This window comes from Phacochoerus africanus, chromosome 5 (genome assembly GCF_016906955.1).
Source record: "Phacochoerus africanus isolate WHEZ1 chromosome 5, ROS_Pafr_v1, whole genome shotgun sequence".
Classification (NCBI taxonomy): domain Eukaryota; kingdom Metazoa; phylum Chordata; class Mammalia; order Artiodactyla; family Suidae; genus Phacochoerus; species Phacochoerus africanus.
Genome location: NC_062548.1, coordinates 43,257,139 through 43,271,995, shown reverse-complemented (window position 1 = coordinate 43,271,995; position 14,857 = coordinate 43,257,139). Strand labels below are relative to the sequence as shown.

The window sequence follows — 14,857 nt, the reverse complement described above, 5'->3', positions numbered from 1 at the left end:
GAAACACATTTATTTCCTGGCAAATAAATAAATAAATAAGCGCACCCCTGGCATGTTTGCTTTGCGTCTCCCTCTGGAGTCAGCTGCAAGGTGGGCCCCTCCACCCCAGCTGGAAGACCCCCTGCCCGAGGCAGGGGCAGAAAGAAAGGGGCTTCTAGAAACCTGAGGCCTGGGGTCCACAAGCTGTGTTGCTGACCAGCAGAGGAGGAAGCCCTAAAGCCGTTGGGTGGGGGGCCCGGCTGCCCTGGACGGCACAGGTGGGAGGGGCCGAGCATCCTGGGGCCCCACCGCCTGCATCCCCGCTCAGGGAGCTACTGGCACTTGATCTCAGAGTCATGGACGCGAGTATGTGTGCGTGTCAGTGTTTACGGAGAAAGGTCAGGTCACTGGAAAAACACTAGTATGTATACAGAAAAGAAACCTCAAAACAATGTATTAGCAAAAAAAAAAAAAAAAAAAAAGTGTCTCGTGAGAAAAAGCAATGAAAATAATATTTTAACCACAGCTTTTGTTTTCACGTCCAACCCCAACCAGCGCCACGCCCTCGCCGCGCCTCCCCGGACTCCCGAGGCCTCACCAGCCCCTGAAGGCACTTGTTCTCCATGCTGCCGACGGCCACACCACGGGGAAGAAAGAGGAAAGAAACGCACGAACACGAACCCTGAAGACCTGTGGTCCACACAGAGGTTAGGGCTGCAATGACCACGTGACACCACAGCCCGGGCCGGGGCCGGGGCGCCTGGGGCGCACGACAGCCACGCGCGGAGATTGCTGCTGGCGAGCAGAGCACCGCCGGTGCGGGCGGCGCTGGGGCTGCGTCACGCCCTCCTGCAGATGCTGAGCTTGGTGAGTTCGTCGGTGTCCTCCGCCCCCGATTCTTCACAGTCGCTTTTCTCTATGGCTTTGCCGAACCGACACCGCTCCTCGGCTTTGCCGGGCTCCCTCCAGGGTCTCTTGGCCGACGGGGGGGCGTCCCTGGCTGGCGTGTTATCCGAGGCCGGCGAGGCCTGGTCCGAGATCTGTACAGAAGGCACCAGGTTGGCGATCTCGTCCGTGGGGGAGCGCCCGATGCTGCCGTCCACCTGGACTCGGATGTCGGGGGAGATGGACAGCTGGTGCTTCGGTACCAGGCCGTGGTCCGAGCACCTGGGGTACAGGTAGGTCTTCATCTGGCCCTTGCCCTTGACGTTCACCGTGCCCCTGTAGTCGAAGTCGTAGCCCATCTTGCTCAGGACGCGGTAGCTCTCCTCGCTCACCTGGATGCGGCACTCCACCCCCGTGGTGTCCATGCGGCTGGCGATGTTGACCGTGTCCCCCCAGATGTCGTACAGCAGCTTGGTGGTGCCGATGACGCCGGCCGTCAGGGGCCCATGGTTGAAGCCCACCCTGAGCTTGAAGTTGAACCAGAGCATGTTGTTGTTGAAGTCGTCCACCACGCGCATCATCTCCCTGGCAAACTCGAAGAGCACCTGCAGGTGCTCCTGCGGGTGGCCGCCGTCGCGGCCCTGCGTGGCGTTCAGCCCCGACGCGGCCATGTACGTGGCGCCGATGGTCTTGATCTTCTCGATGCTGCTGTAGTCCGGCTTGCTCAGCAGCTCGTCGAAGTCCCCGATGAGCTCGTTGAGGACGCGGTAGCACTCCTTGCCGCCCTCGTAGTTCTCCTCATAGAACTCGCCGAAGTTGACGATGCTGGCGAAGATGACACCCCCGCTGTCGTGGTTCTTGGAGTAGGTCTGGGAGACCTTCAGCTGCTCGGCCACGTGGTAGGGGATGATGTTTCTCAGCAGCCAGTCGGCCTGGTCCCTCATGCTCTGGATCTTGGTGCGGTGCAGGTCCGCCTCCACGTCCCCGTGGTAGTGCAGGCGGTAGCTGACCTCGAACTCTCGGTTCAGGAACCAGACCAGCAGGAGCAGGAGGAAGAAGACCAGAACCACCTCCTGGCCGATCAGGCGGGCCGGGCTCCTGCTGTCGGGCGGCAGCGAGGCGTTGCAGGGCTTCCCCGCGGAGCTGGAGAGGAAGAGAGGAGAAAGGGCGTCCTTACTCACCCTGGAGGGAAAGGGGACCGCCCAGGGCTTCCAGGTTCTGAAACGGCCCAGCCACAGGCATCCTGCACAAGGGTTTGTGCAGCTCAAACCTTCAACCACCCGCAGTGGCAGAGTGACCCATTTCTGTTCAGAAACGTGAGGCAAGATAAAGTCACTCTGCACAGTTTCTTTACTAAGTGTTTTGTAATTGCTTTGGTTGCCAGGAGTCTTTAGCTCCTTGATTTTTTGCCTTTGTAGGGTCACACCAGTGGCATATGGAGGTTCCCAGGCCAGGGGTCCAAATGGAGCTGTAGCCGCCGGCCTACGCCAGAGCCACAGCAACGTGGGATCTGAGCCTCATCTGCGGTCTACACCACAGCTCACAGCAATGCTGGATCCTTAACCCACTGAGCAAGGCCAGGGATCGAACCCGAATCCTCGCGGAAGCTAGTCAGGTTCATTAACCACTGAGCCACAACGGGAACTCTGCTCCTTGATTTTTAAAAGCTTTTCTTTTCCCCCAACTTTTCATTTGGAAAAAAATCTCTACCTTACAAAAAAGGTAAGAGATTAACAAAACAAATATTTGTACACCCTTCTCCTGGATGTGACAATTGTTAACGCTGTGCTGCTGGGCTTTTCCCTTCTGTCAACACACACTGCGCGCGCGCACACACACACACACACACACACACACACACACACACACACACACTTTGCTGACCATTGGGAAAGTAAGCTGCAGACAATCCTGTGGAGCTCGGGCCGCGTCTCCTGGGAATAAGGATGTCTCCCTGTGGAATCACACCGCCCCTCTCAGAGCCCAGAACGTAACACTCTCTGACAGAATCCCCTGCGCCAGCCTTCCCACTCCCCGGGGTTAGTTCTGTTTTGTCGAAGTCATTTAAGACAAGTTTCACATTTTTTAAAAGAATGTAAAATGTATACTTTTTTTGGGCGGGGGGCACACCTGTGGCATATAGCAGTTCCCAGGCTGGGGATCAAACCTGTGCCACAGCAGGGGCCCGAGCACCAGACCTTAACCCAGTGGGCCACCAGGGAACTCCAAAATGTATACATCATCTTAGAACCAGGCACTGCCGAGCGTGGAGACACAGTGGTGGTGTGTCTCCGGTTTCCCAGTTGTGCTGGGACCAGAGCCAGTGGCATGGCCTGGCCTGACGGGCGTAGGCTGGCCCCCTCCGGACGGAGCAGGGGACCACGAAAGGGGGGGTGTGGGGGGAGGGAAAGGGAAGCAACTGCACTGTTAGCTTTTACCTTTGCTTAAAAGGAAGGGTCCCAGTGCACAGACCGGCAGGCGGTGCCCAAGAAGAGCTCTGCGACAAGCAGGTGAGAGAACCATCTCCAGCCTATAACCCGATTTCTTATTCTACTGCAGGAGGAACGAGGGAGGCAACGGTTCGACGCCTTTGCTCCAACAGTAAGGCTCAGTCCAAAAGGACGGATTTTATGTGACTAACGCACCATGTGACCTCACAAATGGACCAGTGGGAGGAAGCATAAAATAAAGCGGAATTCATTCTTGTGGAAAAGAGGACTCAGAGACAGAGAAAAACAGCGAAGAAAGACTTCTTGAGGTCCTAACCCGCTACATAGACATGGCATCTGATCATGGTTTGCTGTATTTCAATGCCCAGATCTCTGCCTAGGATGGGGGCGGGCGCACTAGTTAGGGGCACGAGGGAAAGGCCGGCTGCAGGTAAACGTACTATTTCCTGGTCTGGATGGCGGCTAAACAGGCGTGTGCACGTGTGAACGTTCACTGACCCGTTCTTATCATCTGCGGACTCTTCTGTGCATATGCTATAGGTCGATAAAAAGCTAACTTAAAAAAAGATGCGAGGTGTTTTGGTTTGCAGTCCTGAAACAGTCCATCGCACACAGAGACATCTGTGACCTGCACTTGTTCCCCTGTCACTTCCCTCCTTCCTTTCTCCCACCCTCCCTCCCTCCTTCCCTTCCTTCCTTTCAACTTTTAAGGCCGCATCTGAGGCAACTGGAAGTTCCTAGGCCAGGGACGGAATCTGAGTCACAGCTGTGACCTATGGCAGCTCAGGATCCTTGAACTCACAGTGCAGTTTGGGAATCCAAGCACTGCAGTCGGATTCTTGACCCATTGTGCCACGGTGGGAACACCTCCACAGCCACTTTAATTCTATGTCTCAACAGCTAACGTGTCAACAGATATTTCATTTTTTAATTGTAGAAATGGAGAAAATACCTCGTTAGATCCTAAGTATAACATCTTACTTTTTTTCACATGTAATGAAATGCCCAGCTGGAGAGACAAGACATGTGCAGTACCACATACGAAATGAAAAATGAAAACCATAAATGCTTTCCATTTCAACAGTTGCAATATTTGGGTGCATATGTCAGAATTAATTTCTTTTTTTATTAACAACTGAAGTTGCTGATGAACTTTCAATATTATCAATCACTGTGAGCAATAGTTGGTGCACCCGCAAGTTCACTGCAGCTCTGTTCACAATAGCCAAGAGCTGGAAACAACCCAAATGTCCATCGACAGATGATTGGATTAGGAAGATGTGGTATATATCCACAATGGAATACTACTCAGCCATAAAAAAGAACCACATAATGCTATTTGCAGCAACACGGATGGAACTAGAGACTCTCATACTGGGTGAAGTAAATCAGAAAGAGAAAGACAAATACCATATGGTATCACTTATAACTGGAATCTAATATACAGCACAAATGAACGTTTCCACAGAAAAGAAAATCATAGACTTGTGGCTGCCCAAGGGAGAGGGAGGGAGCGGGAGCTTGGGGTTATCGGATGCAAACTATTGCTCTTGGAATGGATTTACAGTGAGATCCTGCTGTGTAGCATTGAGAACTATGTCTAGATACTTACATCGCAACAAAACAATGGGAGGAAAAAGTATGTATACATGTATGTGTAACTTGGTCCCCATGCTGTACAGTGGAAAATAAATAAATAAAATTTTAAAAAATTTAAAAAAAATAGCTGGGGTATGCAGCCTTTATCAAATGCTAAATTACTTCCTCAGCAGATAGGCAAAAACAGAACTATTAGGTTACAGGTGATAAACATTTTTATGATTACTTCCTAAGATGGTCCAATTACATTTCAAAACTATTGTAACCTTCTGAAAAGTGATGAGGCATGGCAGGAAAAGCATGGCCTGGTAGTGAGGGAGGCCAGGGTTTAAACACTGCCAGTGACTAGCTGTGTGTCTGTGGGCAGGTTCCTTAACTTCTCCGAGCTTCAGTTTCCTCACCTGGAAAATGAGGACAAAGTCACCTAATGTGTCAGGTTACTATGTGGATTAAATAAACCCATGTTACACACCATCCATTTTTAAATGTGCTTGCACCCTGGCCTGCACTAGTTATTCACATGGTGACATTTTGAAGGTACAGTTTAGAAGAGCAAAGGGGTTTTGCGGTTATTTAATTGTGCACTGCCCTGAGGAGTAACCTGTGTATCTTCTGCTACATTCCCTCTCGTGTGAAGGTTTTGTCTTTTACCTACGCAGGTCTTAATGACTTCTTTATATAATAGTCTCACAAATATCTTTCTCAGTCTGCTTTTACCACCCCCTCAGTCCGTCTTAATTTTTTGTGCACATGGGTTCTATTTATTTCCAGTAAGAACGGAAAGTTATCTCTGCCGCAGAGGCTTGAGAGCTACTTAATTTTATTTTTTTCTACATGTTGATATAGTTTGATATAATTTGAAAAATGTTTAGAAGTTCCCACTGTGATGCAATGGGATGTGCAACATCTTGGGAGCGCTGGGACACAGGTTTGATCCCAAGCCTGGCACAGTGGGTTAAGGGTCGGGGGTTGCCCCAGCTGTGGCTTAGGTTGCAACTGCGGCTTGGCTATGATCCTTGGCCCTGGAGCACCACATACTGTGGGGCGGCCAAAAGAGAAAAAAAAAACCAATTTTTAAGGCTTTTAGAATCTATTCTTTGTTCACACATTTCTGTTGGCAAACCAGCAGATAAGGTTGGTGTAAGTAAAATCCAAGGACATAAACAAGCAGGGACAGCAAAGGACATGCAGTGTAATTAAAGGGTTTTTGACTTCGATTTATTTAGAATTAATTTTGTGTTTATAGTAGAGCAAGGGTCCAATATTTAATTTTTCAAATTTCTCATCAGTTATTTCAAAAGATTTTAGGGAATAAAAGCAGTACTTTTCTTCGATTTGTGAGACTTCCTTTGGAACATGTCATCGTTTAAACAAAATTAAACCAAATCTAATATAGGAACCTCTCACTGGCTGAAAGTTCACATTTTACTGCTTTGCTGTGACCAAAGACCTACCTACATTATACATGAGTACCTGCCGTTGCGAATGCAAGAAATCTGCAGAGGATGTTTGCTTTTAGACAGAAAGGCCCAAAGCCAAAAGGCTGTCCAGCCGCGAGTGTCACAGAGGCAGCTCGCACCCTGAGCAGCAGAGCGGCCCTGCCACGCTCCTCTGGGAACCGCGCAGCACCCGGTCCAGGTGCCACTGCTCTGATCTGGGTCTGTGAGCACCTGCGCTTGACCTTGACGTCGTCCGTCAGTGAGCGGTGTCCTAAGGTAACTGCTTCTCCGCTTTCTGGCTTGGGAAAGGTTTCCAGGGATGCTCCACCTTCAGGGAGCAGGAGAAACTGGCAGACGTGCTAACAATCATTTCCAGGAGGACAGGACAAGGAGGACCTCACACTTCAGCAAATAGCCATTTCCCGCTTACGCGTAAGAACCCACATGATCTTTTCATGCACAGACACAATCACGTTCAGGAAGCGCAGAGATGACGGGCAGTCCTAGAGTCACTCTCACTTATCCAGATACAGGAACAATGTTAAAAGCTTACCTGAAATTCTGTACTGCATCAAGGTGTGAAATTACTATGGAACTGAAATTAAAACACAGAAAACTATTATTATAATAAGCAAAAAAGGCATTATCCAAAGCAATCTGAGTAGAGTTTAAACAAACAGCATTCCTTTTTCTGTTCTTTTCTTTTTTTTTTCTGTCTCTTTAGGGCTGCACCCGCAGCATATGGAGGTTCCCAAGCTAGGGGTTAAATCGGAGCTGTAGCTGCTGGCCTACACCACAGCCACAGCAATGCAAGATCTGAGCCACGTCTGCAACCTACACCACAGCTCACAGCAATGCCAGATCCTTAACCCACTGGGCAAGGTCAGGGATTGAACCTGGGTCCTCATGGATACTATTCAGATTTGTTTCTGCTGAGCCACGACAGAAACTCCACAACTTTCTTTTTTTAAGTGGAGATCAAGGTAGACAGTTAAGTATAGCAAATTTTAATTACAATCTGACACCATGGCTTATGACAAATAACAAAATGATAAAGACAGTGATGGAAGAGCCTGTGTTTCAGCTTTAGAAAACAGGCACACCCACCAAAGAGCGAAACCAACAAAGCGTATCCAGGGCATTCATTTCGCTGTTAAGGATTTACTCATGGTGTCTGAACAGGCTAGAAAGTAGTCATGTTCCAACAGTGAGGTCTACTGGCAAAGGACCAATTTCAACAGGCCCTGCTGGGTGCGCTGGCAGCTTACACAGCGGAGAAGCTGGACTTTGCTCCTGGTGGTGCCCGAAGCAATCCAATCCCAATTCTAGAGCATGGAGACCAGGCGTGACTGAAGAACTCTCTGGGTGCTGGGGAGGGACCCAGGACACACAGCCCCCCACCCTCTTCACAGCCTGCACGGTGTCCTCTGGGGTCACGATACAGCCAGCGTCACTCAGGCCCACTCGGCCCTGATGCTTCGTCCTCCAGCCCCCCAGCCTCGCTCCTGGCAAAGGGGACACAGCAGAGCACCTGAGAGCAGCTCTCCCGGGTGGCAGAGGCCCATGAGGGTGGCAGTGGCTTGTGATGACAGGAGGTGTTAGGTGATTTCACAGAAAAGGAAAGAAAAGCAAGAGCTACAGGCAGAATGCACAAAGGCTTTATGTCCTCTGCCCACCCTGTCCAGGTGTGACGGTGACACTGCCATAACCTCTGTGTCTGTGTCCGTGTCCCTCCAAAGCCAGAGGGGCCTACCCTCCCCTTCCTGGGAGTTGAGTTTGCATTTTGTCCCCCCTCCCCGTCAGGCTTAGCAGGGACGGTGGGTGCCAGGAAGGGTGCTCGGGAGCAGGGGACTGGGGAAGGGTCCTCGGGAGCAGGGGACTGGGTCGAGCAGAGATTTGACCGTCAGCCCCGCCTCAAGATCTCCCATTTGAATTCTGGGCAAAAAGGCACTGGATGGGTGTCCCATGGCTGTGGCTCTCAGGATATGGGTGGGAAAGGGCCTGCCCCGAGATAAAGGGCACCGAGAATGGCTGACAAGCTATTTGTGGTCATTCCAGGCTAAAAGGCAGACTGCTGAATTTCGTGCTCTTGGGAAAACAGATTTATTTATTTGCTTAATTTTTTTTTTTTTTGATGTTTTTAGGGTGGTACCCACCACCTATGGAGGTTCCCAGGCTAGGGGTGGAATTGGAGCTACAGCAGCCGGCCTACACCACAGCCACAGCCCCGTGGGTCCAAGCTGTGTCTGCGACCTACACCATAGCTCACGGCAACGCCAGATCCTTAACCCACCGAGCGAGGCCAGGGATGGAACACACATCCTCCTGGATACTAGTCGGGTTTGTTACCGCTCAGCCACAATAGGAACTCCGGAAAAGAGCTTTATAATGACAATAATCCCAGATGGCCACACCTTCAGAAAGGAAAAGAGATGCTCTGTTTTGCTTAACGTAATTTAACTATTCATTAAAGTCTCCTTTCAAATGCCAAATGAGTTCCACTTCAAACTCCTCTTTGATCTCAATTCACAGAGAACTGGAGTATCTTTCATGTTATTACTTTGTTAAGTAAATGGAGAAGGATACGGAATCTGTCCACTCCTGGCCACTGCTTTGGTGATGCCCAAAGTGTACCGTGCAATTGCATCTGATGTTGAGACAAACTGGACTGTTTTCTACTGTTGAATTTACCAAAGCAATGCTTCCTGGCAACAGTAAGATGATGCCTGGGGGCATTTTGGAAACTCTGGGGGTCTCTCTGGTTGTCATATTAATCGGGGGAGCCAGGAATGTTAGATTGTCCTGCAAAGCACAACAAAGAAATGTCCCGTGGAACTCTGAAACAGCCTATGACCTTAAACCCGCTGTAATTATAAATAAATGGTTCTTTAATGTGTGCTCACAGGAAACGTTTTTACAGGCAGTTACACAAAGAAGTCCAATATTTAAGAGAACTCTGTTACAGAAACAGAAGCTTAATGGCTTTAAGACACTACAGTGAGATTTCTGAGTAAATTACTGTGAGCATTTTGCTATCCAAGGTATCACTGTGCTTCCAACTACTTATTTCATTGAAAAGGTTAAATAAAAGCCACAAAACCAGTTGCAAATGTGCAACAGGTCATTTCAAACTCATCTTAACAACTAAGAACCAAACTCGATTTCACTAGGAGAACCCATGCAGGACACGGGTCTTACTGGATTTCATTAACAAAGGATGTCTTAAATACATACATATCATTGCCATCCTATATAGTCTCATTTTTAACTTTTTTTGTAGCACAGTAGTAAGAATGGATTCCGTCCCAGGGGTCTTTACGATGCTCTTGCTTTTGTCCCCGCCATCAGGGGTCCGGCTTTGAAGGCCGTTGGAGTACTGGGGACGGAGTGTGTTCTTCGAGATGTGGCAGGATTCGAAGATAGAAGGTGTATTTCCAGTGATTTGTCACGGCCCTCACAGCCCATGTCAGAATGGTATTTAGGAAGAAGGCTCAGGTCACTGGCAAGACCGTCGGACTTGTTCATCTCCCCACGTCAACAGCCTGCGGTCGGTCTCAGCACACGAGCCCAACTTCAAAAAGGCTAGACTCAGCTTCCTCTTTTCATTTTTGTGTCACCGCCACCTCCATTATTTCATTTCAGTCTTGTATGAAATGGCTTTTGGTCCTACCTTCTTTCTTTTTTCCTTGAGGGCCACACCTGCAGCACGTGGAAGTCCCTGGTCCAAGGGTGGAATCGGAGCTGCAGCTGCCGGCCCCAGCCACGGCCACAGCCACCCCAGATCCAAGCCACGTCTGCGACCTGCACCACGGCTTGCGGTGATGCTGGATCCTTCACCTACTGAGCAAGGCCAGGTACTGAACCTGCGTCCTCATGGACACTACGTCAGGTTCTCAGCCCGTTGAGCCACAACAGGCACTCCCTGGTTCTACTTTCTGAAATTCAAATTTCTTCATTATATATAGCCACAGGTTCTGCATCTGTGAATTCAATCCATCTCAGATTGAAAATACTAGGGGAAAAATGTCCAGAAAGTTTCAAGAAAGTAAGCTTAAATTTGTCACATGCTGACAACTATTTACAAAGCATTCGCACGGTATCAGGTATTATAAGTAATCCAGAGACGATTTAAAGTATACAGGAGGGGGTGTGTAGGTTATATACCAATACTAGGCCATTTATGTAACTTGACCATATTCAGATTTTGGTACCCAGTGGTAGGGGGGAGCAGGGGTTGTCCTAGAACCAAATCCCCGTGGACAGCAAGGGAGACTGGGAGTTCGAAGCAGGTGACTCCCGCAGGCTGTCTTCTGGGATGGTCACCCCAGCACGTCTCTAGGCAAATACATATCACACCGTTAAAAATTATTTTCTTTTTCTTTCCTTTCCTTTCCTTTCCTCTCCTCTCCTCTCCTTTCCTTTCCTTTCTGTGTTACTCTTTGGGCACTGACTTACGTGTGCCGACAGGTATTTTGTGCTGTGACCGTAACTATCTGTTAGGACGGAGGGCGTCGGTGCCGAGAGAAAGTGCAGGGACAGACGCACCTCGACGGCAAAAAAACGGTAATCCGACGAAAAACTGGGCAGAGGATCCACACAGACATTTTTCCAAAGTAGACAAAGAGATGGCCGAGAGGTACGTGGGAAGGTGCTCAAGGCCCCTATAACCATCAGGGACATTCAAATCAAAACCATGATAAAACGCCACCTCCCACCTGTGAAGACAGGTGTTATAAAAAAAGACAAGAAAAATCCAGGACCATTAAAGGCGTGGAGAAAAGAAAACCCTTGTGCACTGTTGGTGGAGCTGTCAACTGACTCAGCTGCTGGAGGAAACAGTCTGAACGCGCCTCAAAAAACGAAAAGGAGACCTGTCATAGGACCCAGCAATTCTGCTCCTGGGGATCCATCCCAAGGAAATAAAACAGTAACTTTTCAGACATCCACACCCCCATGCTCACTATTTCCACCTGCCAAGACACGCAAGCATCCAGGTGTCCATCCGTGGATGAATGCAGAAAGAGACATGATGTATCTACAACAGAGTATTGTTCAGCCAGAAAAAGGAAATCCTGCCATTTGTGACGACACGGACAGACCCTGGAGGCATTCTGTTTGGTGAAATAAGCCAGACAAAGACAAATGCCGTGTGATCTCATTTATATGCAGAATCTAAAAACAAATAAGCAAAACCCCCACAAAGTCGCAGGTACAGAGAACAGACCCGTGGTTGCCAGAGGTGGGGTGGGGGCGGTGGGAGAAACGGGTGCAGGTGGTAAAAGCTACAGGTTTCCATTTATAAAGTAAGTCACGGTGACTCCAGTTAATAATACCATAATACCGTATATGTGGAGTTCCCGTTGTGGCGCAGCAGAAACAAATGCGACTGGCATCCATGAGGAGGTGGGTCTGATCCCTGGCCTAACTCGGTGGGTTAAGGATCCGGCCTTGCCGTGAGCTGTGGTGTAGGTAGAAGACGCGGCTCAGATCTGGCAATGCTGCGCTGTGGCTGTGGCGTAGGCTGGCGGCTTTAGCTCTGATTTGACCCCAAGCCTGGGAACCTCCATATGCTGTGAGTGTGGCCCTAAAAAGCAGAAATAAATAAATAAATAATAAAATAATAACACTGTATATTTGAAAGTTGCTGCAAGAATAACTCTTAAGAGTTCTCGTCACAAGAAAGCAAACATTTCTGCGGTGACAGGGGTTAACTGGACTTAGTGTGGTCATCACTTCAGAACGTACACAGTATTAACCCAGTAGGTAGTGGGACCGAAACGAGCGTGTTCTCTGTCCACTACGCCTCAATGAAAACGAAAAGAAATGGTGTGGAGGGAGGAGACGCAACAGCATGGGCAAGGCGGTCCCGTGTGGAGGGTGTGGCCGCGTGCACGTACCTGTCGGGGCAGAGGGAGGCGTAGAGCAGGAGCAGGGGCCCGGCCCCAACGACTGTGGCCAGAGAGGACCTCATCCAGGAGCTGAGCTGGCAGAAGTTGCAGTAGTGCACCACGGCGATCAGGACGGCCGAGCCCGTGAACACGGTGGACTGCAACAGGGGCGGCCCGGGTCAGCAGCCCAGCCCCTTCCTCGCCATGCCGGCCCACCTGCCCCTCCTCCCCCCGGGGCCCCGAGAGCGGACGCAAGGCCCAATGACCTGTCCTCCTGTTCAACAAAACACACAGTGGTTTTCAGGACAGACGGTCAGTCGTGAGACCAATGACCCAGGGCTCTCGGCGACAAGCCTCACTGGTACTAAAATGCCTCTCTCAACATGTGCAAGTTGCACACGTCACCTTGGGGGCGGGGGGGAGGCAGACGGCCCTGGATGAGAACGACCACCGTGTCATCAGTTACCTCCTCAAGGGCTGTCCTTCAGGCACCCTGCTGCGTGTCAGGTGCGTGTAAGTTAAAGCGTCAAATGCGGTCAGCCTGGCCAGTAACTCATGCTTCATTCTTTGGTACCAAACGTGCCATCTTTCCCAACAGCCTGAAATCACTCTTTATGAGATTTAACTTGGCAGCTCCTTTCCTGATCAACAGCAGCCGATCCAGGAGCGAGTCAACTGGGCCAGTTTTGCAGACGAACTTATCATCATTTTTTTTCCTCTTTTAAAAAAAAATTATGTACAGCTGATGCACAGGAGCTACCGCCCCAAAGCATCTGGAGATGCGGGACATGCCGCCTTGTCGAACGTGGAAGGAAGGAACGGACGTGGGACTTCGGGAACACGGGGGGGAGGCTGGAGGGACACAGGCTCTGGGGACTCTCCCCAGGACATCGCAGGGGGTCCCTGGGCTGCCCCCCCCCCCTCTGTTCCTCTGTCCTGTGAGCTCAGAGAACCAACAAAGAGCACGCACCTCTGTAAGGGCCTGTGTTTAAACGGCTGACCCGAGCCGACAGGCTCCTTTAAAAAAGACAGTGATGAGGGACCCAGAGGGGCGCAGACAGCAAGTCCCCAGGCCTTTACTTACGTGTATGTCCGTCTCAAATTCGGAGGTGACGTGTGAGTAGACGGCGAGGGCGGGGAGGGACACCAGGACGGCCCCGATGCAGTGGCGCGGGAGCCAGCCAGCGATCCACTCCAGCAGGCGCTTGGTACAAGCCATCACGTCCTCCAGGAAGAACGCCATCCTGTGTGCGTGGGGGAAGCGGGGCGCCTGTGAGGGCTGAGCCCACCGGGGAGACATGGGCGCCGGCCCGGGGGGCAGGCAGAGCCCCCGCTTCGGTCACTGCTGCGGGGGCAAGGACAGTGGACTCTCTCAGCCCATTACCCCTTAGTTTAAGGTGACCTGCTGGGTCCTGATAAGACGTGCTCTAGCAGAGGCCTCTGTGGGCCTGAAAGGCATGTAAGAGCCAGGCCGGCAACACTCTCAGGCCCTGGAAAGGTCAGTCCCCTGCTGCCTGCCTCTGGGGCGGGAGGTCTCGAGTGGGCGGCTCAGGAGGTGTGTGGAATTTGGGGGGCTTTTTGTTGCCTCGGTGGTCGAGGGTGCCATGGCCTCCAGCAGGCAGCACTAGGGGTGGGCACTGTCCTGTGATGGACCGCGAGCCTCTGCCCTGCGCCCCACACGTCCCCGCCTTCCAGACACAGAAAACCTGCTGAACTGACCTCCGCCTAGAGCCTAATTGCCTTTCGTTTGCAAACAAAACAGGAACACACAGAATTTTCCAGGAGCACAGCGAATGGCTAAACCAGACAAGCTTTATCTGGGACATCACCAAAGGTTGCTCAGCCTCTCAGAAGTCCTGTCACAGGCTCCTGGGGCTCGTACCACCAGACCCACTGTACCGGGAGCTGTCACCTTTGCACATGAGGGCAAACAGCTGACGCCTGTGGTGTGGCCCCCAGGTGGTGGAGGCCAGCGCACTGGAGGGGAAGCGTTACCTACACGATTCTAAGCGGCTTTCTTGCCATGTCGCCTTCACGTGGAGAGGTGGCCTTCCACTGACTGCCTTTGAAATTGTGGGTCCAGGTGGGCTACACCTGCAGGCAGTGAGGCGGCACTGCAGACTGTTTCTCCCAAGAAGGGGGAGCTGAGCACGTGGGACTGAGAACCCCTGCTCTGCAGGAGGAATTCCTGGGTTGGAAGCAGCAGGAGGTGGAGGAGAGGGCGCTGGGGGTCCGCCCTGGGAGGGAGACCCACCACAGGCCCTCCCCAGAGCTGGCCCTCGGTGGAGAATGGAGCTGAGAGAGGTCCGCCGTGCTCATCTCAAAGGCACAAAGCCCGCCAAGGCCTCTCGCACACGCCCAGGGTCCAAGCCTTTGGTTCCACAGGTAGGTCCTGGGATCCCTGACCCGCCCTCAGCAGAGCAAGAGGAACCTGCGGGCACAGCCGGGCCCAGGGTCCTCATGGCCCGCGGGCCTTTGCGGACTCCAAGCTGACTTGGCCCAGATTCTTTCCAACTGGGTCTGAAGAACAGGGGACAACCTCAAAAACGATTCTCAGAACAGGTATGGAGACACCCTTGCCTCAGAGGGATAGAGCGCCCCACCCAGTTGGGACAGA

At 51.3% G+C, this 14,857-nt stretch overlaps 1 protein-coding gene across 1 annotated transcript in view; it reads right to left on the bottom strand.

Moving 5' to 3' along the window:
- Positions 1-488: 488 nt before the first annotated feature.
- The window catches only part of ADCY9 (adenylate cyclase 9), a 122,803-nt gene continuing 108,434 nt past the window's right edge, over positions 489-14,857 (bottom strand). Inside the window, exons 8-11 of the mRNA XM_047780671.1 lie at positions 13,325-13,484; positions 12,250-12,398; positions 6,906-6,947; positions 489-2,007 (exon numbers count right to left, since the gene is read on the bottom strand). Of these exons, the coding sequence (XP_047636627.1) occupies positions 819-2,007; positions 6,906-6,947; positions 12,250-12,398; positions 13,325-13,484 (1,540 nt within the window). The 3' untranslated portion in view covers positions 489-818. The remainder of the gene's footprint in view (positions 2,008-6,905; positions 6,948-12,249; positions 12,399-13,324; positions 13,485-14,857) is intronic.